The sequence below is a fragment of the Eumetopias jubatus genome, unplaced genomic scaffold, assembly GCF_037043125.1.
Source record: "Eumetopias jubatus isolate StellerSeaLion01/CBP00866 unplaced genomic scaffold, mEumJub1_p1.0 scaffold_14, whole genome shotgun sequence".
In the NCBI taxonomy this organism is placed as follows: Eukaryota; Metazoa; Chordata; class Mammalia; order Carnivora; family Otariidae; genus Eumetopias; species Eumetopias jubatus.
Window position 1 is genome coordinate 5052485 of NW_028274820.1, and position 24929 is coordinate 5077413.

Below are 24929 nucleotides of genomic sequence, written 5' to 3' on the forward strand. Positions count from 1 at the left end.
GGGTTCTGCTCTCACACAATTTCAGCTTGATCCGGGGCTGCCAACCCCCCAACCTGGGTTCTCATCCCACTGAACTTGACCACGGGCTGAAATTGGCCTGGCTCGCCCGAGTTCTGCAGACTGGACCTCTGGCCCAGTCCCTGTGGCTCCCCTACCCCTGGGTCTGGCCCCACCTTATCCTGCCCCCTCTGGCCTTCCCTGCCTTTTGCTGCTCATGCATGCTCTCGGCGTGCCCACGGCTGCAGACAGGACCACAGAGTGCACCGGGACACACCACGTTCATCCAGCGAGATGTATTCTCTCCATACCCATGCAACACAAGTGAGTACTTGTAAGGGCTTTCGGCATGACAGTGTGGGATGATGGAATGCGCAGAACAGCATTTCAAAAACTGCTTAACAGAGCCTTATCCCAAGGAACATTTGGAGGCAGAACAGAGGGGGGCTATTGAAACAGGCTGCTTTCCTGCAGAATTTGTAAGAGACTTTCATATTTCACGAAGAGGAAGCTAGAAGGAGTCCCCACACATATCTGTGAAGATATTTTTCAAGAGCTCTCTCACCGGAGAAACCTGAGCAACTACGATATTCCAAAGCTGGAAAAGAAGCAGGCAGAGGAGGAAGGGCCAGGGTGCCCCTTAATAGTCAGTGGAGTGTACATCTGGGAGCGGGTCCCGCCCAGCATGCAGATGTGTTTGGTTTGGCTCTGAATGTCTGACTTGATTGCCAACATTTAAAACTTGGGAGACCTCACATAAAAATTTGGATTTCTGGCTTCTCTTAAAAGCCGGCCATGCTGGGTGTGCGATCCCTCCGGGTTAAGTCTGGAGGGAGGGTGCAAGGCTGCTTTCTCGAGAGAAGACTGAGCTTTTGGGGCTGCCCTCTGTGGCCGCTCACCCTCATTATCTGCCTGGTCCCTGTGAGCCTTTGAGTTGGCAACCCCAGCTTTCTACCAGCTTCTCCGTCACCCCGAGCTTGATGGAAAATCATATTGGAAATAAACATGTGATACACCACACCACAGTCTCTGAGTCAGTCCTACTTGTCAGCGGAGAGCACTCCAGCAAAAGAAACTTCTCAGGTGCTCCCAGACTCAATACAGATGTCGGGGGCATTGACCTATGTACAATGGCAAGCATTTCTCTGACTCCAGCAGGATGTCCAAGAATTCAACTCATTTCTGACCCTATGGACCCAGAGACACCATCCGACCCATAGGTCGGAGGGCTCAGTCCCACCTGGCTGCTCCCCACCCCCACACTTGAGACCCCAGCCTCCTGTTTCTGACCACCGACCACTACAGAACGGAGGATCCAACACCTTCCTCCTCAGGTTCAATTAATTTGCCAGGATGACTCACAGAACTCAGAGAAAGGCCTGGGTTGACCAGGTTCTTAAAGGACATCGGAAGGGATAAGAATCAATAGCCAGAAAAAGAGGTGCATAAGGAGAGGTGCGGGCAGGGTCTCCATGCTTCTCCAGCCAGAAGCCACTCTCCCCAGCCTGCTCGTGCTCACCAACCCAGAAGCTCTCCAATGCAGTCCTTTGGGGGTTTTATGGAGGCTTCATAGCATCATCGTGTTTGACTAAGTCCCTGGCCATTGGCTGTTTTTACCTCCAGCCCTTCTTCCCTCCCAGGATGGTCAGGGAGGGGAGCTGAAAGTTCTCCCTTTTAGTCACTTCGTTGGCTCCCTTGGCAACCAGCCCCCACCCAAGGGTGCTTTCCAAAAGGCATCTCATTAACATAACAAAAGACCTTTATCATTCTCAACACTCCGGAAATTCCAAGGTTTTTGGGAGCTCTGAGCCAGAAACTGTGGATGAAGACCAATATTTATGAGGCATATGTTTTGGTCTTTTGAGTGACCAAATAGGTATTTCTTATGAATCACAATATCGCACTAACTATGGTCATTCCATGAAAAGTCCTAGGCAGAGGGGGATCCCAACTCTGTGACAGACAGTGGAATAGCACAGACAGGGCTGGGGGGCTCAGAGGCTATCTTCATCCTCGTTAGACTGCTGGGCTGTTGGAAGCCCAGAGAATTCTGGGTGCCTCATTTCCTAAACTAAGAGTAGTAACTTTGACAATGTATCCTATTTGATACACAGGCAATGTGTACTGAGCCACGCACACTGGGCATTTATAGGCTTACCACACCTCTGAGAGGTAGGAGGCATCATCTGTGCATGCATAAGCAAATGCACAAGGCTCTGCAAAGTCATGGGGACTCGCAAAGACTAGGCAACTACTTAGTGCTGGGGGACCCACTGTGGGTCGGTCAGAGCCCCCTCGCTCCCCGCCTTGCTACTCTCAAATTCCATGGCACCCCAGAGAATCGGGCAGAAAAACATGCCCTACTCCCTGCTGGGATAAAGCATCAAATTCCAAAGACTCCCATGATTATCCTGGCTGTGGCCACAGGCAACATTAACTCTCATATTTGGATAGAAGTCAGCAAGATTTTACATCAGCGGTCAATGCCAGCAAAGCAAACGATGACTAACATGAGCATCCCGAGGGGCCAGAATTAAAAATGTCTGATTAGCTTCAGATGTAGAGCTCGGGGTGTGCAATCTCCATTCAAACTCACAGAACAGACCTGGGGATTACTGTAGAAAGTGATTTTTTTTTTTAATGTTTCATGGATGAAGAAGGAAATACCATAATTTTTTCTCGGCTCTCATAGATGCAAACAGCACAGGCTAACAGACCTTGTGTGTGTGTGTGTGGGGGGGGAGCAACTGGTACTATCTAATTTCCTGTCAAATGAAAATACAAACTTGGTCTTGAAATGGTCCGTAAGATTGACGAGTTATACGTTAAAATTATTAGAGTGTAATTAACAAATGGGCATATGCTCATGATAAATCCTTAGGTAAAAATAAATCAAAATAAATTATTACTGACACTACAGTTACATTAACCAGGTAAAGATTTGTGTGTTCATATGGACAAAGTAGGAACAAAACATGAAAAACACAAAGGCATTCATTTGTTTTGGTGATCGACGCGCGAATTTGTTGGGATCATTCTACTTTTGTTACTATTTCCATAACAGTGTGTGTGTGACTAGTTCTTAAAATTATTTAAAGGGTGAAGAAAAAAACTGATGGGCTGCAGAGAATTAAGCTTCTTCTTAGAAGAACGAAGAAAGGGACAACAGCAGTGTGCTGCTGGGACGATGTCAGACGGATAAGCCAGTGGTATGGAACAGACCGCCGGGGGCACGTACATAGTCCAAAGTGGAGCTAGGAGTCAGTGGGAAAAAACAGATTTTCTTCTTCACATCACACCCGAAACTAAACCCAGGTAGTTGAGAAGCCCAAATGTGAGAAAACAACACTAAACTTTTATAAGAAATTCAGATAATCTTTAGTCCTTCAGGGTAGGAGAAGGGTCTCTTAAATATGCAAAGACTATACACATTCAGGAGAAAAGGGACACATTTAAGAACATTAAAATTAAAAAGCCATTTTTATGCAACAAGAGAAAACAAAGCTACATTCAAGGCATAGTCGTAAAGACTGTGTGTAGTAAAGAACTGATTTACAGATTAAGAAGAAATTAATGAATTTTTTTTTTAAAAAGTAACATCCCAGTTTTTTGTTGTTGTTGTTGTTTGTTTGTTTTTTAAGGTCTGTGGCGGTGCCTGGGTGGCTCATGCTGTTACGCGTCCGATTCTTGATTTTGGCGCAGGTCATGATCTCAGGGTCGTAGGACCAAGCCCTGAGTCAGACTCCGTGCTGGGTGTGGGGCCTGCTTCAGACTGTCTCTCTGCCTCTCCCTCTGTCCCTCTCCCCACTCTTGCACGCTCTCTCTCTTAACAAAAAATTTAAAAAGTATTTTTAAAAAGGGCAGTCTCTAGAAAGGCAAGTCATGCAAGAAGAAAATCAAAGTGTTAATGCATATTGGACAAGATGCTCATTCTTACTAATCAGAACACTGTGAATTAAAAAGCATGTGGCGTGCCATTGGACACCCGTATGAGTGGAAAAGTAGGGGTGTTCTGATGGCAGGTGTTGGGGCAGGTGTGGATGGCAGGCCGTTAGAGACCACTGGAGGGCCTGTAGACCAGCCAATCATTTTGGAGAGCAATTTGCCAACAGTCCATAGTTGGGGATGAGTTTTTCTGAATGTCTAATAATTTCTCCTCTAGAAAGCTCTCTATGTGTAAACAGAGACATATGTCCAACTTCCTCATTGTTTCTAGTGGTGTGGAAAACCAGAATGACCTAAGTGCTCATTAATTAAAAAGCAGAAAAATAAATGAACTCACAAGACATGTATCATCATGGATCGATCTTGAAAACGCGATTTTGAGCAAAAAAGGACACTGAGCCTATGGTGTCGTTTACATAAAAGGAAAAACTAACAAAGCCAATCTTTAGGTATTACTTATAAACACCTACCTGTCTACAAAGACCCTGAAGACATGGTTGTGGATAGTGAACCCCCACATCGGGGAGTGGCAACTTTGGAGGGCACCTGCCATGGCGTCGGTTGGGTCACCGTGAACAGAAGACCTTCCTCCCGAGGCTAGGATGGGGCCTCCCTCGCCAGCTGTCCCCTGACTCACCTTGGATGCCAGTTCCCAGAGCTGTTCCTCTCCCAGGTGGGGCTCTTGTGGGGACCCAGTTCCGGGGTTCCAGCCAGGTCCTGGTCACTGCCGTCTTCCTGGTCTGTGGCCCACTTATCTTTGGATTTCATGCTGTCGTGTTGGGAATCCAGGGAGATGATGTCTGAGGGGGAGCTCACCACTCCAGAGTCTTCAGTTGTGTCTTCTGATACGAAACAGCTGCTGACAGACACGGTCTCCTCGGCCTCACACAGGACCGGCGGGACCCTGTCCGTGCCGCAGGGACTGCTGGGGCCCAGGGGCAGGCTCACTGGACAAGACACGGCAAGGACAAGTCAGCCAGCACGTTTCTACACCAACCCGCCTGACTCACCTGGAAGCTGGAATCCAGGGCGCCAGGAATCAAGCAAGACCCGTGCCAACGCAACGGCTCCCTCCAGAAATATTTTAACTCGGAGGGAGCTGTAGGCATATATGTGATCGAGAGCAAAACTTTCCCTCAAAAATCACATTACAGATCAGCCTTTTGGATTTTTATCCTGCATCTGACTATGGGCAAGCACATTTAAAAATTCATACGAATGACGTGGTGGATGCAATTCTTTCCAGTCTGACCCTTGGTTTCATTGAAGTTGTTTTAAAATGAGTTCTTTAAAAAAAATAATCGTTTCCAAATATAAACAGACTTAGGAATAGCTAATACTGTTTGGGAACTTCTGACAAATGTTCGATACAAACATCCGGAATCTGATCTAAAGTATTAATGGCACTCTTTGTCGGCATCTGGCTCCCCCTTCATTTTTATTTTATTTATTCCCCCCCCGCTTCATTTTTACATGCGAGACAGGGAGATCTGGTCCAAAGAAGAGGTGATCTTGGAGGATCACCTCCAAGAAAAATGAAAAAGAACCAGAACAAAAGTGTGTTTGGTGGAGGTCCTCTGGCCCCCTGAGCTCTTAAGTGAGCTTTACCGCAGCCAAAAGAATGAGATGCAGAGATTTGCACGGATCAGAGCCAGAGTTCCATCATACTTAAGTACGAATGATGGGGGAACACTGTAGCCATTTGGCACACCTACCAAGTGAACTCTTCAGGGATAGATACATTAAGCGTGTAAGCAGAGTGAGCTTCCAGTTTCTCTGAGGTCACGGAACGCTCCATGCCCGGGAGAAGGACATGAGTACGCGACTCTGGACCGGCTGCGTAGCAGGGCTGTCTTCCTTTAATTTAATGCAGAAACGGATTTTAAACTTCAGTATCTCAGCCCTGGTGGGCCGGGAAGGAAGGACTATGTTGTGTTGGAGTTTCAGTGTATTTTGTTTATTTATTTAGTATTAAAAAAAAATTTTTTTTTTAATTTTTTATTTTGCTTCAGAACCATTCCTCCAATACATAGCTGCTGGATGCCTAATGTGAATACTGGCCATTGGTGTCCCCGGTGCTCACTGCACATAATCACGCCCTGAGAGTCAAGTGCCAGCATCCCTGTCCTCAACCTCAGCCACGGCTTCATCAGGACAGCAGGCTGGCAACATAGAATTAACGAGCCCAAAAGAGCGCCAAGGAGACCATTCCTTCAGGGGTTGGCTTATTTGAGATCCCAAACAATAAATGAAACAAAAGAACAAAAATTAAAACAAACCAAACAAAACAGACATTTCCCAACCGAGCTCAAAAGTAAAGAGGGGAACACAAAGGAGGAATTGTTTAGAGAAGCAGCAGAAATGCACAAGGCAATGTGTCCGAATGCAGTGAACGCTTTTAACAATGCCCGCCTTCCTGCGGCGTTCTTCCAAGCCTCTGTGGCCAGGCTCTTAATGAGAGGGTGGATGTGGAGAAGAAACGCTGCCTTCGGACCAGTCCAGCCAGACCTTTCCTGCCGGGGGTTTGCTGATGAGCTGTCGCACCTCGGACGCCTGCCGGCCGCGCTGCCCACACGGCCGGAGACTCCACCCCATCGTGTCATTCTGGGGACCCCACTCAGAGGGGCTCCACCGCACAGCCATCAACAGCAGCCCAGATGGCCAAGCCAGACCCCTGTTTCCTGCCTTCCCTTTTGTCACTGTCGCTGAGCAAGTAGGTCAGTTAAATTCACACTTTCTCTTCTATGTGGTGTAGGACACGGTGAACGAGCATAAAGGATTCAGGTCACAAAGACCTGCATTCGAATCCCAGCAGAGCAGCTGAATGGTGGTCAGGGCAGGGGTCTGGACCCCTCGGTCTCAGTTTTGTCTGGGAGGTGGGCTCATGGGCCACCATAGGACTATGGGGAGGGCTCAATGTGATGCCCGTCCAAGGTGCGATGGCCCTGGTGTGTCTCCACTGCTGGGGGTGGGGGGTGCGTGTGCCAAGATGGGAAGGGCCCTGTGATCGGACCTAGGACACAGATTTCCAGTCCAAGAGTCTCGGTAATCTGGGGACACATGGTTTTTGAGGGGACAGACACATACACAGAGACCGACGGTGCCATATGCTAAAACCAACTCTAGGTGCCTTTGCACAGGTCAAGTGGGTCTGGCTGGTCAGAAGGAGGGGTCAACACACAGCAGGTACCAAATAGGGGCTCCGTCCAGCTGTGGCCCCCTTCTTCCCACCCCAGCAGTCACCTCTCGAGTGTGAAGTAACCGCACGGGGTCTGCTCCCTGAAGCCGACCTCTCCACGGGTCCCACCTGCGGCTCGGGCGTTCTCCTGACACACACAAGCCCTGGAAACTCAGAGTTCATCGCTGGTGGATGGGGGGCTCCAAGCCCACCCCAGCCCCTTTCTCTCCAGTTATGAGATCCAGAATGCCCGTCTGGGCTTCCTCTATATCCTTCAGAAGTTTTGAGGAAAAAAAAAAGTTGAAAGTCACTGTTCTAAATTAAGCCAACTGCAAACCTAAATTGACAATGTGTGAGAAATCTATATTGAGCCTTTACGTGTGAAACCGTTTTCACAATATACAGTAAAGACTGCAGTTACCGGAGCTCCCGTCTTGCCCAGGCGAGCCCTCCACTTCTCATGGATCGCCTTCCAGGGCCTGGGTAACTGCATCCTTGAACCCACTGGACAGGTGTTCAGTGAGGGGCCCCCCAACGTGCACTGCGTGGGGGGCCAGGGAGCTGGTGCTGGGCGGGAGCGGGTAAAGGCGCCCCGCTCTCAGGAGGGGGGTCATACAGGCATCAGGAGGACGGGTGCATAAATGCTCGGGGAGAAGGAACAGGAGCAATGCCCCGGGCAGCGGGTGGTGAGGACGTGTGGGTGAGGACGGGACGACAGAACGACAGCAGTGACGGGGGCACCCAGCCCGGGGGATAGGCCAAGGAGAGAGCAGCACGTGCAAGGGCTCAGACTCGTGTGAGCGACTTCCTGCCACCCTTCTGGGGTAGCTGTCAAAGATGGCACCGATCTGGAGATGGGAAGGAACATTCCCGGGAGGCTCCAACCTGGCTCAGTGCATTTTTCACGTCTGTCTGCAGTCAGCTCTGTCAGTCTGAGACTCTTTGCTTGGAATCAGATACCCCCACCTCACTCACCCTGCCCCGACTTCACGTCTTTTCCTCCGCTGGGCTGGTTCCTGCTATTAACCCTGTGAGCTGTGACATGTTTTGACAATTTCTGAATAAGATGATGGTGCGGGAGACTTGTTTCTTCTTTATCGATAAACAGAAGCCCCGAACATAAAAGCTTGGGGCTGCTTTGGCTGTCATGAGATTGGGGCCCTCGAGATCCTTCTGTGCGCCCCTCACCTCCCTCACTTAGCCCCTGGTCCAGTGAAGCCAGTGCTTCAGGGACCCCAGCCTGAAATCCACGGGCAGCTGGATTAAGGCTGGATTAAGAGCCTGAATCCTACACTGAGGTCCAAGTTCTCTTGGAACAGCCTTTCCTCTTTCTGTAAAATAAGGGGGTTCTGATGAGCTCTAAAATCCATTCTGGACACAGAATACTATCATTCTCTGAAATCCCAAATCAAAATGTAAGATGCAAACAGTCTTCGGACAACTGACGGGTGACGGACTAGGAATCGTAAAAGGAATACAACAATGTCGACATCCCTTCGGCTATCTTCTGTTGGCCCTAAAAGTGTAGCTCATGAGTTTTGACTTAATTAGTTCGCTGGCAGGTTTGCTCTTCTCTTAAGGCGTGAACAACCTTTTGGAGCTAAAAAGTTATCACGGCAGGATTTTGGCAAATGTGAAGAACACACTTAATTTGTTGCCTAATACCAATTCTCTTCCAAATTAATAGCCATAGAACCCGAATAAGGAATACTAACCGCTTCACTGTCCTCCACCTAAATTTTATAATCCCATGGTTCAAATGCCATTCGATCTAAATGAGAGCTCCAGGAAATTTCTCTAGCTCAGATGTAAGGAAGAAAATGCTAACTTAAGGCTCTCAATTCCTCAAGGTGAACACTATCGTGTTCTGTTCAATACTAGTTTCATTGAGTGTTTCTGTTACAAAGTCACCAAAGAAAATGTTAAACACTAAATATAAGGATCTCCCAAGGACTTTTGTAACAGATTAATTTTTGAGTGATTTTATTGAAGGCAAATGAAAGATCATGTATCCTATGATTTTGCTCACTTGCTGGTCATTACCAAGGGAGACTTCCCAAGGGTCATTTCCACCGCATTGACGTGGACCAGAGAAAATGTCTCACAGAAAGGATTCTTCCCCATCTCACATTGACGCCTATGGTTTCTGCACACTATCCATAGCCAATAAGTGATGCTCATCCTTCATCTCCATCTACTGTGACTTAGTTCCCTATGTTCTAGGTACTGGGAATAAAGGGAAAGATAAGGGAGCCACTGGCAAAGTGCCCCTGAACCAGTGGTGCAAGCTGATAGGTACATGTCAGTAATTTTTGTCATATACATCCCCCAATAATTTTGAACCCCCATGTACTCCTAGCATTTATAATTGACACCTGAAAATTTCCATCATGAGTTCAGTGGGTTGCAACAGATGTAATTTCTACTGCATTGTAAATATTAATACTTTAAAAAATGTTTTTCTTTTTTTTTTCGAGAGTGAGAGAGAGCATGAGTGGGGTGGAGGGAGCGGCAGGGGGAGAAGGAGAGAGGATCTCAATCTGACTCCAAGCTCAGCTCAGTATATAAATTAAAATTTAATTTTTATTTTCTCTCACCATAACATGGCAGTGTTAAATTCTTTCTCAACACGGAGTGGTTGTCACTGTGATAATTAACAGAAAGCAGTCAATACAAATGGCAAAAATGTTTTAGAAATTTTGACACTTGTTAAAAAGGTAAAATTTCATTGAAAGGGCATCTCATAGTGAGCTAGATGAGGCTTTTTTCCAATTAATTCCTTTAAAATGACTGGATTATTTATTGCTGGCATGAGGCGGGGTTTGCCATCAATGGCAGCTCATATTTTTCATTCTATTGATATTAAGCACCAGGAAGGCTTGTTCACATGAGTAAGTAGAGGGCAATTAAGCCTTTAAACTCTTTGTCCGGTATATGTCACTTAATTGATCTGTCACAAAATTTATGCTTAATGAGCTGTGATCCAACGACTCGATTAGATTCCTTGTCAGAAAGAAGGCTTGGAAATCACCTGATGCTCAAAAGGATCTGCTGCCAAGTCCTTCGATTTCTTACCTGATCAACCCTCTACCAAGAACTCCATTTATCCTTTTGTCAGGCACCAAGAAGAGGTCTGCCCATCTCAGGGAACCGCACCCAAGTGGGATTCCTCATGGCTGAGTGCTACGCCTGTATTTTGTGAGGGAGGAGAAGGGCATTCCTACGCGTGGGGGGGAGATGCTGGCGCTGAGACTGCCCCCAGGGGAGCTCCCAGGCACCTCACTTGTAAGAACAAATACAAAAACAGAGGCATAACCTCTCGGAGTGGATTCCTCTGGAAAGTCTCGGTGTTCTCCCAGGGAAATGCCTCCCTTAGGTTGAAACCACCCACACAGCAGCGCCTGGGTGGCTCAGTCGGTTAGGTGTCTGCCTCAGGTCATGATCCCAGGGCTGTGGGATAGAGCCCTGCGTTGGGCCCCCTGCTCAGCGGGAAGCCTGCTTCTCCCCCTCCCTCTGCCTGCCACTCCCCCTGCTTGTGCTCTCTCTCTCTCTCTCTCAACTGAAGAAATAAAATCTTAAGAAAAAAAACCCCACTGACATACACAAGTCAGTTGAAGAGCTGCGATGGTGAGCACATGGAGAATGCCCCAGGAAGACAGAAGTGGGGCTGTTCCTTCTAACTAGAGAGGACGTGAAAGTGACCACTGAATAGGGTCTTGAAACAAGCATGGTGTGGGCAGGTGGAGGGCAGAAGGGTCAAAGAATGGGCAGAAGCATGGAAACATGAGACCGAACGGCAAGTGTCAGGTTCTGTCGAAAGTGCTTGCGCTCTATGGTGCCTCATGGGCTTCATGGTGTCGTGTCCATGTGGGGGCACATGTGTGCAAGTGCTCAGGGGGAAGAGCGTGGAGAGGTTGGGTGTAGAGACCCTCTGTCCCCACATTATATGTATTTTGCCTTGACTGGTGGCCCGAATCCTGCCTACCTTCTTTTCCTCTCGTTAATTCCGTAGGTAGTTCGCTCAAAAGTTTAGGTATTCATTCCCCTTCAAAATGACAGCTTCTTTATTTGGATGGGCACTATTTAACATTTAACTAACATTAGCGTTCTGGTCCAAAAGCTGCACAGACCTGAGCCTCTCAAAGATACCGCATGATGTAGATAACAGTGCAGCCAGTTCACTATAAAGCATTATTACACACACACACACACACACACACACACACACACTTCTTCAAGAAGGCAGGATAATGAAGACTTTGAAAGCACCTATGGATCTAAAATAGACCTGGATTCCCTTAAGAGTCAAGTAATATATTCTTGGTATCAGTCAACCCATATTTCACTAGAATCTAATCCTAGAATCCTGATGTGCCCAGAGAAATGGGCAGAGAAAATTTCAATTTCCACCACTGTAAGGGAAGGCTGTGAGGCAATCCCTGTTCTGTTAGGACATATATAGGCAACAGATGCTGCTTTTGTCTCTCGGCCACTGTTCCCCTCCCTGTTAGTGCTAAGTGAATTCCTCCCTTCTGTGGCTAACCTATTTCTCAACATCTGGGAATATCTAACAACCGCCCCTACCTACCCCTGGCCACAGAGGGTGGGCATGAGATGAACCAAAATCTGGCCAATTTAAACTGTGCACACAACCGTAGAGCCAAAGAAGGGCACATGTCCCAGGCTGGACAAATCAAGGCCTGTCTCTGGACCTTCCCACCAGAGCTCCTGGGGAAGGTGGTCTCACTGGGCCGGAGTCAATGGAATGGGGGAGTCTTGGATAAATGGCAGTCACTTGGACTAGCACATGGAGAGAGCTCATCCACAGATGGGGGAAAAACACAGTCCTATGACAGTAATTGGGTGCCTGGACTCAGCCATGACCATAATGAGGATTCATCTCTTGGAATTCCCAGTTATGTGAGCCAGAAAACTCCCACAAAAACCCATTTTTCTTAACTAGTCCAAGACATGTTTCTGTCTCTTGGAACTAAAGAGTTCTGTCTAATCAATGTGTAATTGCCCTGATATTTTCATATATATATATATATATATATATACACACGCCTACAATATTTATTAAATATAAATACCATAATGTCAAATGTATTTACTATAAATATTAGATACATTAATATATTTATTAATATAGTAACTAGACATATAACATATATACATATATAATTTAAATATATAATATGCAAATTAATTACAACGTAATTATAAGTATAGTATGTAAATATAAAATATAAATTAAAAATATATGTCTATTTTGCATTATGGGACTTCCATTACAGGAACTTTTTATATGAAATGAGACAGTTGCATATCACATGGTTCTCTTTTCTAGATTTATTTTCCATTATTTGGATTACATGTTTCAGTAGTTGTATTTTCAAGACAATCTAATTTGGATCCAGTTTACTCTCTAAGCCTTCTTGTGTCTGAAGATAGTCTTCATTTAATCCACATCCTTGACAATCAGTATGGCTAAATCCAAGCAAGATTCAGGTCACAATCTTTCTTTAAGACTGTATTTTCAGTGCCTTCTTTTCTGGCATCCTGCCTCACAGATGAGAACCCGTATGCTACCACGGTTCTTTCGAACTATCTATAACCTTCTCTCTCGAAGCTGGTAAGGGTTTCCTTTTTATCTATGAATATCAACAATTTCACCAAAATGTGTCTGTATTTAATTTCCAAGAACTTTTGGATGTTCTTTTATTCATTTATTTATTCATTTGCTCTTGTTTTATGTATGTGATGATCTATTACAATTCTCTGAAGCAATGACAAAAAATATTTAAAGTTCTATTCTGTTTCCTAAATTAACTCTACTTCCTTTGGGGTTGGTTCCTCTGATCAGTTTGTTGCCCCTCTTTCATGCATTAAGAAAAAAAAAACTGTTTAGTGGTTCTTGACTGCTTATTTTTTTTAAAGATTTTATTTATTTATTTTAGAGAGACAGAGAAAGAGAGAGCGCGCATGCCAGTGGGGGGAGGAGCAGAGGGGGAGGGAGAGAGGAAGAATCCCAAGCAGACTCCACACTGAGTGCAGAGCCTGACATGAGGCTTGATCTCATGACCATGAGATCATGATCTGAGCTGAACTCTAAAGCTGGACACTTAACTGACTGAGCCATCCAGGTGCCCCCCGTGACTGCTTTCATGTGTTTACATGAGGGTGTCAATAACAGTAGGAAGTGGATTTCTTTCACACATATGAACATCACTGTTTCCTTAGTATACAGTAGAAATCCCTATGGCAACTGGGCTAGGCAGAGACGGAAGTCACCTTCTGGGGGGGACTCCATTGGGATGAGGCGTACAGTTTCCGTCAGCAGCTATAATGGTTGACTGCCCTTCAGCTAAGTTCAGCAGTCTTAAAACTGAAGTTTCCTCCTGTTGTCATGTGCCTGCTTTAGCAAATAGTGACACAGGATTCCTCCTTTACCCTGATGTCTGGCTTTAAGGGTTGCCTAAAATATTAGACCATTGGATATTTACTACCAGATAGTATAGTCCAACACTGACATTTGAAAGTCCTACAATGGTGGTTGGGTGTTGACACTCTGCACTGTTCAGATGGATATTTACCTACCTCCAGCTTAATCCAATGCCCTCTGCAGTGTGGATATCATTATTCCTATTTTGCAAATTATAAAAGAAACCCCAGCCAACAAATTATTTCATCTATCCCTGAGGGTACATGTTGCAGAAACTTACTCTGCCAGGCCCATTAAAGGGGCAAGTCCATTCAAAATTACACAAAATCACCTGTTAGGCAAGAGCCAAATTAAGTTCTTTCACCAAGAAATGGATTTTAGGGAGAATCCCTACATGTAAACTTTTCTAAGTGAAAAGATTTTCTTCTATATTCTATGGAACAAATCTTGATTCCATTTGTCCAGGGATTTCGGTATATTCTAAACTACCTTTGAGAAAAAAGCTCAGTCCTTTCTTACATATACATTTCTGGGGCTTCGTCTCTGAAGGAAGTGTGTACTTCATGCTGGCAAGAACAAAGCTGATGCTTTAGTTTTCGTCATCAAAACAGAAACCCTGTCTCCAGGTAGTCTAGAATATTAAAGCACATGAATTGTATTTAATCAACACCTCAGAAAATTTGACGTTCAGGGACTTTCCAAGGTTGCCAAGGGACTCGATTTTGAATTGACTATGAGTCAGGTCTGGCATGAAGCAAAGGTGAGTCATCTGCCATTCCAGATAGGCAATCTAAGAAAAATACAGCCCGTTTCCTCCACTAGTTTCTTCCATGATCTATCCTTTATCACCAGAACCCTAGAGAACAAAATGTGTGGTCTACTTTTGCTTAGCTTTCTGAAATATCCTTTTTAGCCACTGCTACTGACCTAAGGTTGGCATCAAAGTGACTGAATGAGGAACATTTCTGCAGTCTTATATACAGCTGTTGTTACCATCCATTATATACTCAGTCTTTCATAAAAGTAACCATTTTAATTTGTCCTAAAATTTAGATCTTCCTTTTTCCCTGTTTTGATTAAATGAATGTGTCATTTGACCAAGGGTTCTCCCTCATCTTCCTGTCCTCAGGTCTCCATCCTTTGGTTATACCAAAATGTGGAGATCACTGAGTACAGACAAAATTGTCACTGCAATAAAACATCTCAGTAGGTGTTTTTAAGAACAACTAAACAGAAAAAAGAAAACTTTCTTTCTTTCTTTCTTTCTTTCTTTCTTTCTTTCTTTCTTTCTTTCTTTCTTTCTTTCTTTCTTTCTTTCTTTCTTTCTTCTCTCTCTCTCTCTCTCTCTCTCTCTTTCTTTCTTTCTGTAATGTATGTTAGATTCAAAGTTCTTTCTCGGTCAGTCTGTGCTTCCGTTTCTTTACCGATAGTTTCTGAAGTTCTACTGTCTGTAACATCTACTAAACATATTAACACTTCCAGCTGATGGGTGTCAGAATATCTTTTCTTCCCTTTCCCCTCTTGGTGCTCAGGCCTGGAGACCTGAGGAACTTCTGCCCTCCTTGCTGTGGTGGCTGGCTGGGTTCATCCAGAGACTAAGGTTTGGGGCACCTGGTAGCTCAGTCGGTTGAGTGTCCGACTCTTGGTTTTGGCTCAGGTCATGATCTCAGGGTCATGGGATGGAGCCCTGCATGGGGCACTGCGCTCAGCGGGGAGTCTGCTTGACCCTTTCCTTCTGTTCCTCCCCTGCTCACTCATTTATAAATAAATACATACAATCTTAAAAAAAAAGAGAGAGAGAGAGACTAAGGTTTTTCTGTCGAATTGAGGCTACCGTGATGTTTTTCTCCCCCCACCGTGGACTGACTGACTGGCCTACAGTGACTTTCTGAATTTTTCCCTTGGCATCTCCTTGTGCTGGTGGCTGCTTCTTTCCACTCCTTTGTTTTAAGGAGGGGGTCCTTTGAGGGTCTCCTTGCTCTTCTATTCTGTGACTTTGTCCTCATTTTCAGGCCAGTACAATTTCATTTACTCTCTTGCAAGCTCAGCTATGCATTTAAAAGGATGTTTGTTATGTAAGTTCTAGCACCTGGAGATGCTCTGTAGCAGAAGGGGTTTTCAGGGCATTTTGCCCATGATATTGCCAGCAATGTAAGGAAACTCAACTTACTTTAACTTAAAATGTGTTTCACACCCACAGTCTTTCTTGTCTCAGATGTGTCCCCCAGTTATCCAGGCTCAAAACCCTCCCTCCCTTCAGGGCAGACAACTCAGAGGCTCGGCTGGAGCGTGGCACAAGCCACGGAGCGTGGAGAAGCAAGAGTGGGCACCCTTGAAAAGCAGGGATGCTGGGAAGCTTCCACCAGGAGAAGCCACTGCATATCTGAGCTCAGGGTTGCCCATCAAATGCATTACAACTTGATGCATTCATTCCTTCTTACAACTTGATGTATTCATTCCTTCTTACAACTTGATGCATTCATTCCTTCTCACAACTTGATGCATTCATTCCTTCTTACAACTTGATGCATTCATTCCTTCTTACAACTTGATGCATTCATTCCTTCTTACAACTTGATGCATTCATTCCTTCTTACAACTTGATGCATTCATTCCTTCTTACAACTTGATGCATTCATTCCTTCTCACAACTTGATGCATTCATTCCTTCTTACAACTTGATGCATTCATTCCTTCTCACAAAATGACCTCTCTTTCCTCTTGAAAGTCTTCCTCCCTCGGGGGCAGCTCAAGCTTTCCCCCCCCAATGACCTCGGAGGTCTTCAGGTGCTCCAGCTCTGAGCACTGGCCTTGCAATGCTCACGTGGCCATCACACCGGGTCTCCCCAGCTTGGAGGCACGCCCCTCAGGAATGCAAGAGCAACGGCTGGAGTGAAAACAGCACAGGTAAAGGAGACTGCAGGACACAGAGTCAAGGCTGAGACATGGCAGCCGTGATTACCATCAGTAGACACTGGGCCTCACTGGACTACTTAGCTGCAAGCATCCGAGTTCCCTGGGAACAATGGTTCTCTTGGCCTGCATCAGAATCCCTCGGAGGGCTTGTTAGAATAGATTGCTCAGCCACCCCTCGCTCACAAGTTTCTGATTCAGAGGGTCTCAGGTGGGGACCCGGCACCTGCAGTGCTCACATGTTCCCAATGATGCTGAGGCTGCTGGTCCAGGTCTGTACTTCCTCCAGCCCCTCACGGGCCACCTGGGCAGCTCGTGCTTCTCCCCTCACTGAGCTGAGCTGAGAACAGTCTACATCTAAGCCAGGTAGCTTCCATCCTCCACCTCCTCAAACCTCTTCACGGCTGTCTTTCAAAGACAGTGACTCCTCCCACAAAATTACCTCCTCCCACCGGAGGTAATGAATAGACTTGCTAAAAAACTCCCGTGCAGGGCACCTGGGTGGCTCAGATGGTTAGGCGTCTGCCTTCGGCTCAGGTCATGATCTCCAGGTCCTGGGATGGAGCCCCGCATCGGGCTCCTGGCTGGCTCAGCAGGGAGCCTGCTTCTCCCGCTCCCTCTGCCTCTCGTGTGCTCTCTCTCTCTCTCTCTCTCAGATGAATAGATAAAATCTTAAAAAAACCCAAAAAACAACTCTTGTTCAGTCTCTGATCTCAAGATACAGGGGTGTTTTGTTCCACAGAATGTTTTCCACGAAGTTAACAGTGACACCTTCCTCAAAACAGCAGGGAGGAAAGAATTACTTTCAGAAATTATACCAGGAGAACTTCGGAAAGACAATGAGGACGTGACTCACAAACACAAAACACACCCCGTGTGGTTGTAAAATATGCCCACAACAAGAAGAAAAGAGATCATATTGGGGAGGGGTGAGGAATTGTTGGGGGGGGCAGGTGCGAGGGGCAGGTGCTTCTGGAGTCCTGATCTGGGGCAGGAGGGACCGAACAGGCAGAGAAACAGGACTCCAAAGTCACAAGCATCGGAACAGGCTGTCACAGACCCAGTGAGAGATACCTGGAGCAGTTACCTGGGAAAGAAGCCTCATCGACAACAGAGTGGAAAGCATGAGTCTCCAGTGATCCCTGTCTCACATTTCTGCATCACTATCTTTCCCGGCAACATCCGCCCCGTCGCTTAGCTGGCCAATTTGAGTATTTCTGCCTTCCTGCTTATTTGTAGAAATTGCCTGATGTTTGGGACTGAATGAATAGGGCAGACTGTAAACATGGCTTATGCCAGCTGCTACCTGGGTCTGGACTAACGTGGGAAACAAATTTCTAATACTGAGAAGACACACTCACAGGTGCTTGTTTCAAGATAAGTTCCTACAATAAGTTTTAGAAATCATAAAAGGCTAACATGTACCAAAAGTGAGTACTTATTCCTTGTAACGATGATCATCATCCACACCTTTCATTTTAGGAAACTTATATACAATTGTTTTCAGCCTTGTCCCAAGTCAACAGACTGCAAAACCGGTAAATTAAACATTTCACACACAAACCACCTGTCTAACTTGCTGTCATGGTGGTCCCAAATAACTTGGCCTTTATTGGCCAGAAAGCATTCACCTCAGCAAAACCCACTGATACCCAAAATAACCTCCCGGGAGATGCCAAAGTTCCAGCCTCAGTTGTTAGGATCTGCTGCTGGGATGCCAAGTTGGAAGGCAACCCCCTGGGAAGCAAGGAACCCATCTTGTCCTTGAACCCACCCCATCTCTTGCATCCACTTGGGCTTAGAGACATTCTCCCTACAACGGCACCTGACCAGACTTTTTCTATTAGGATTCTTTTGAGTTTTAAAATAAAGTTTGTTTGTTTGTTTTTTCCTGTGGTATAGAAAGGGAAACTCAAACAACAGGAAAAAGATAACCACTCATCCCCAAGATGACTTTACGTTTGGCTGCTTTTCCTTCTTGTCTTTATTTTTAAAGATGTTTTTATGATAAATATATATGACAAATTTCTTTTTTAAAAAATTATATATATTTGTTTCTTTAGAGAGTGTGAGTGGGGGGAGGGGCAGAGGAGGGAGCGTGAGAATCCCAAGCGGACTCCACGTTGAGTACGGAGACCCTGAGCAGGGCTTGACCTCATGGCCCTGAGATCATGACCTGAGCAGGAACCCAGAGTGGGGCGCTTAACCGACTGAGCCACCCAGGTGCCCCATATAAGAAAATTTCCCCAAAACCTGAAGGAAAGCAGATCTATCACCCTATTCACGTCTGAGTACTTAATTTATACTCAACTGATGGAACACACTCTTTCCCTCCTGCATCTTTTGTATCCGTTCGAGCAGCTATGGCATAGATTCAGAGGTGGCTTCGAGCAAATAGTCCCTGCAGTCTGACTCCCTCACCTGCAGATGAGAAGAATCACAGTCCCTCCTTCAAGGACACATCTTGGGGGACCAGATGCCAAGGTGTAGGCAGAAAGTGAGGGCAGTGCCCGGAACATACCAAAGGCTCCATACATGCGGCCATTACCACGAGTCTGTGGTTAGTCTGACCCTATCAGTCTATGCGCAGATGTGATCATGGTGTCTCCCCAAACTGGCAAATCCAAGAACCACCTCGATCACATGGGGTTTCAGAAACTACCGTCTGAAGACTCCGAAGAACTTCCCTAAGGAAGGGCATGCGGCTCGAGCGCCAGGCCCAGGAGCGCGGGAGGCCAGTGCAGGAGGACGTCCCTGCCACGGGGCCAGTCAGATGTCCTAGGTGCCCTAGCGTCAGGCGGAGGGCCCCCAGCTGGCCGGGCCCCCACTGAGAAGCTCTCTCTATTGTGAGCCCTCTGACTGTGGAGACAGCTCACCCTGGTGTCTCAGCTCCCTAGTGGAGGGCAGAACGCTGGCCCAGCCAGGTGACACGTGGCCGTGAAGCTTTGTGGACGCCCATTTGTGCGGGCCGAGAAGGTCGGCAGCAAAGAGCCTGCATCTACTTGCCCTGGGCCACGTCTCTGTCCTTCTGCAGGGGCTCCGCCTCACCTCCCCGTGGGGCAGTTCCTGGCCTGCATGGAGCCCCCAGGCCCACCCTCTCATCCAGGCCGCACCCCTGCCTCCAGCACTCACTGTACTCGGTGGATCACCCCACACGGCATGATGAGGGACCGTCATTAGTGCTGATGTGTGAGAAAGTTCCAGAGAGGCAGGGGGCATTGGTGAGTAAGTGGGAGCTCCTTTGTACCCCCCCTGACTATCGGCTTCATGTGCTTTGGCTCTGTCCTCAGCACCAGATCCATCCGTGCAGACAGTCCGAGGGGACTGTCATTGACCTGCCATTTCTTCTAGTTCTGGGGAGATCCTCTGGGGGCTTGTCCCCCACATCCCCTGGTTCAGACGGATTCTCTTCCCTCTGGTTCTCCTGGCCCTTTATTTGCACTTTTCATCTCAACATCCCCTCTATCCCCGAAGAGAGAGTGCCCTGGGTCCTCCCGGCCCTTGGTGGATGCAACGGAGATGCTTCACCCCACTGTGTATACCACAGATGCTCCACGGGCATCGCCTTCCTGATGGACACCTGCCTCAACTCGGCTGGATGCCGCCAGCAGTGCATCTTGCCTCAAGCACGGCAGGGCTCTCTGAGCACTGCGCCACCCAGCTGCCCCCTGAGCTCTGTCCCCGAGGCCACTGAGCCCAGTGGCACCCACTCTGGCTGGCAGTCCCACGTCCTCATGGGTCAGATCTCCCGAGTGAGGGTCAAAGCCAAGGTTCCCATCTGCAGAGAACTCGTTCGTGGAGAGACAACGTTGCCCCCGGCTTCTCCAACTCCAAACACAAGTCCTGATTTTCCCATTCCCCTGAAATCTCACTGAACTCTTTTCTAGCAACAGACAAGATCTTGGACCCTAAACAAATATAAGTACATTTGCCATAATTCCTCTGCATGTTTCCGTTACTCACTCTTCTCTGGACTACCACATTTTTAATAATTAAAAACCACATGGTCATATGACTTCTCACGCCCATATTCACAGGTCCACCATGAACACATTTCTTAAATGAGATGTTTTATGAGCACTAAGGGATTCACTGTTTTTTGCTTCATTGTTTTTGCTGCACTGAGTACTGGGCAGAGGTGGATGGATTATTCATGAGCAGTGATTTTTACTGTTTTGCTTCTTTCTCTCTCTCTCTCCAGCAGATACTGGTTTTTAGGCCCCCGTACAGCACAAACAGCACAGATTTGCACTGAAGATTAGCTGTCCCGAGGGGCTCCCTCGGGAGGCTGAGCACACGTGGACCTTCTCTTGGCCCTGACTTCAAAGTCCACAGTCTGCAGAGAATGAGGAAGAGTGCAGATGCTCTGGTCCAAATCTGTATCTGAATGTGAGGCCAAGGGGATAAAGTGGCTTGAGAAAGGTCACCAGCTCACGGGTCATGCTGGGTGAGGTGTCCCGACCGCCCTGTGCTGTCCCTTTCCACACGTGACCTTCTTAAGACCAGCCTTAGAAATGGCCGGTCCTTAACACTGCAGTGTCTTGAATTTTACAAATATCTTCAGTCATTTTATTCTGGGGCAGGTGAGTCCAGAGGGCAATACAGCTGGGGATTATCTTAGTCAAAGCAGTGGCTATAAAAAATAATATGAATTTTCTCATGAGGCTTATTTGAGGGCAACTCTTAAAAAAAAAAACAGACAGCTCAGAAGTGTACTGTGCGTCCTTTAGAAAAGGTATATTCTCTTAAAAGGTGTTTTGCAGGACAGCTGAGTCTGCGAGCTAGTATTCCGTCCACACAGGCGCCCAGAGCCTGGCTCGCCACACAGGCCAGGAAGAACAGGGGCCTGTCTGTCCTCCACTCCGGACTGCCTTAAGCTGGATTCCCTTTAATAAAGTTGACCCAATCATATATTTGGGTCCAAGGTCGTCCTGTAGGTAAAACTCTGCAGAGACAACTCTAACCATTAAACCTGGTGAGATGTGATTTTTCTCCACACATTGTTTTTCCTCGTCATCCGTCTGATGAAGCAGGGATCCTGACTCAGTCATACCCTGAGTGACAATGTCTGGTGGGGAAAACAGGCTGTCCTTTGCTCGGGGGCTCCTTCCCCTCTTCCCTTTCCGGAACATCCCGGGGTGTAGAACGATGCCTTCATACAACTTTGTACAAATTGTCTCTAAACATGCCTCCACTTCACAATACGCAGAACCAGATGGAATTATTAGGGTCCTGAATTCTCGTGGGAGCAGGACAAGACAGTGTGCGCGTCCCCCTGCAGCTCGGGTTTGTTGACTTCCCGAGGGCGTGAAGGTACAGGGTCTCAAGCCTGGCATTCCGGCGTGATCTGTGTTTCTGGCCCCACAACAGGACACATCCTCGGGCCCACTGCCTTCCTCATTTGCTCACTGGTTTCCTGAGGACAGAATCACCTCCGGTATCAAACAGGCCACATCCAGGGGCTGGAGAAGAATGCCGAGCCCAGGTCTTATCCCTGTAAGGTACAAGTTCTCCTGGCGTTTTTATCTTCACCTCCACCTCTACCTGGTGATTGTGGTCCTCATTAAAAGGGCTCATTACCTTTCTCCCGCTTTGAAATTGTTCCGAAAAGTAAAAGCACGTTTTGCAATAGGCTAATGCACTACTTTAAGTCTATGAAATTCTGCAGTGCACCTCTCTGATGGAGCAACCTGCGGGAGCAGCAGACCCAGCAGACCCAGCGTGTCGTTGGCAGCGACACAGCCCGGTTCATCTTTCTGCTTCCTCGCCTGCGGTCCTGGCAGAGGTGGCGGGCGGATAAACCCAAGGACACTTGCCCGGAGGTGCAGCTGCCACGCCGAGAGCTGCCTCCGTCGTCCGTCGCTCCGGGCTGCCGTCCCGAGTCACCGTGTTACCGCAGGGCAACGGCTTAGTCAAGAAGCCTGGTGTGCGGGCGCTCAGGCTGCCTGCTGAGACTTGGAGAAGGTTTCCCATCAGCACTGGGGGTTTTGCAGCCACTTCAAGGGTCTCATCTAAAGGAGAACTTTAAGAGCAGCCACACCGGCTCGGGCCATCCCAGAGGGCACTGTGGCCTCTTTACTTCTGTTTCATCATCACATGGAAACAGGGGCATATGCTGCGGAACATGATCTTTTCCTTGTCAGCCACGGGCACGGCTCAACGTGTCCTGGGAGGCAGCTCGGAGCCTGGCTGGCACCAGGGACTCTGTCTTGGGTGTGGGGAGGGTGGCATGTGTGGGCCTGTAGCATCTGGCTCGGCTGTCCTGGAGGGAGGGACAGGCTGACCTCCTGGGGAGCACTGCACACCAGGCACACGGACGTAACCCCGGCCGTGTTCTCACTCACCCACGCTTGCCCAGCCTGCAGATGGCCTGGCGGCCCCCTGAAGGCAGCGCGAGGGCATGGCCTCCTCCAGAGGGTCCTGGAAGTGGGGGGGTGTTACCTCATGAGTGGGGGACACTTCATTTTCACGAGCTGTAAAAAGGCACATTTTAAGAAGTCCCTTCAAAGGCAATATGTATAGTCAACTAACATCCTAAGATAAAGGAGGGAGACAGAAACAGACTGCATCATTTGTGTGAGCATATGAAGGAGGAAACTCAACATTTTGCTTAGGGCTTATGTGACAATATAACATTCACATTTTTCTGTTTTGTTTCTTTTTTAAGATTTTATTTACTTATTTGAGAGAGAGAGAGAGGGAGAGAGCACAAGCAGGGGGAGAGGCTGAGGGAGAAGCAGACTCCGTGCTGAGCAGGAAGCCCAATGTGGGCTCGATCCCAGGACCCTGAGATCATGACCTGAGCCGAGGTCAGATGCTTAACCCACTGAGCCACCCAGGCGCCCCTGCATTTTTCTGGTTTTTAAAAATGAGGGCTTGAATTACTTTATCGCTTCAATTTCACTAGAGCAGGGGTCGAAACTGACATTCCTGTGGGGTCAGGGACCATCGGTGAGGGATGGAAGTGAGCCCAGGCGTGGGGATGGGGCACAGAGAGGAGTCAGTGTCTGTCTAAATTGAGCAGCTACTGCTACGTCCCACACTTTCTTTCATGAGGAAAACTGATGTTGCTGTATGTAATTTCTTTTGAAAGAGCAGAAATCAAGATTTTAAAGCACGATCTCCTGCATTTTAAATGTTGCCCACTTTCATAATAGTTAAGATTTGTTGAGAGCTGGCCATCGTTCTAAATGCTTTACAGGTACTCACAGGTGTATTTCGCAAAACCACCTTTGCTATCAAGATAAAACTCAGGCACAGAGAGGTAGATGAGACGCCCCACCACGGCTCTAGCCTGCCCTTCTAAGCCCTGTGCTACACTTGAGCGTCTGTGGTTGGACTTCCTCAGCTGAGGTCTCCTGGGAGATGGACCCCGACCACGCAACCAAACACGGGAATCCTTGCTGGTGATTGGTCTGTGCATTCTAGCTGTAGCCAATGGGTACACGGCACTCCCAGGGCCACGGTGATTGGTTCAGAACTCTCATTCATGCCCACGTTTGGGTTATGAGCAACCTATACATTTCCTTGTGGCTCAACCGACTGAGCCACCCAGGCACCTCTAAATGCTGTTTTTAATTGCAAGTAAAAAAAAAAAAAAAAAAAGCCTACACACTGACTCAGCAGCTTATGCAGCTGACCGAGGAAGTCCTGCGTGGGTTGAGCAAAGCCGCGTCCTTGGCCCATCCGCCACCCAGCCTCCTTGGTTAACTCGTGGGCCGCGTTTCCTCGGAAGCCCTCCCAGGGGGGGAGAAACCGGTGACAACTTTGACCCTAGATAGAATTCATTACATTAGACCTGCGTGAGTGAATAACACGGATTTCTGCAGCAACATTTAGAAGCGGTTACACCTAAAACATCTTCACAGAAGGAACCCGCACACAGAAAGTGGAGGGAAAGCGAGAGGATGTGTTGTGCTTATTAGGAATTCTCTCCAAAGCCCTGGTATTTCCGATGCGGCTAAGAGACTAGACAGGTTTGATCTGTGTGTGTGTGTGTGTGTGTGCGCGCGCGCGCATGCACGCGTATGCACACTCGCAAATGCCTAAAAGATCCAGGTGAGAGCTGACAGGTGTGTGGGGACAGGGGAGGAGGAGGTCAGGGACAACTTATCTGGGGACTGGAGAACACTGGAGCCCCCGCTCTGTGGTGGGAATGTCTGCTGGCCCGCCTTCAAAGGTGCTAATCAGAAGCAAGGACAGGGGTGTGAGCTGCATGGCGGCGATGGAATTCAAATTGGGGCAGAGCCAGGACACGCATGCAACGGTGGCCCACTGGTGGCATTGGGACAGCATGGGACATGGCCTGCTTTGGGCAAAATGGGCCCAGCTGGACAGAGAGGCAGCGAGGTCAAGCCTGGGCACTACCCTGTGCTCCTATTTTGGGTACAGCTCAGAACCCCAGCCTGTGTCCTCCCCCCAGCAAACCGCCAAGGTAAGCAAGGCTTTCTG

The 24929-nt window shown here is 47.7% G+C and overlaps 1 protein-coding gene across 1 annotated transcript in view; it reads right to left on the minus strand.

Moving 5' to 3' along the window:
• Positions 1-24929, minus strand: part of COBL (cordon-bleu WH2 repeat protein) — a 180434-nt gene that overhangs the window by 14660 nt on the left and 140845 nt on the right. The window contains exon 11 of the mRNA XM_088018680.1: positions 4580-4889. Coding sequence (XP_087874806.1) covers positions 4580-4889 — 310 coding nt within the window. The remainder of the gene's footprint in view (positions 1-4579; positions 4890-24929) is intronic.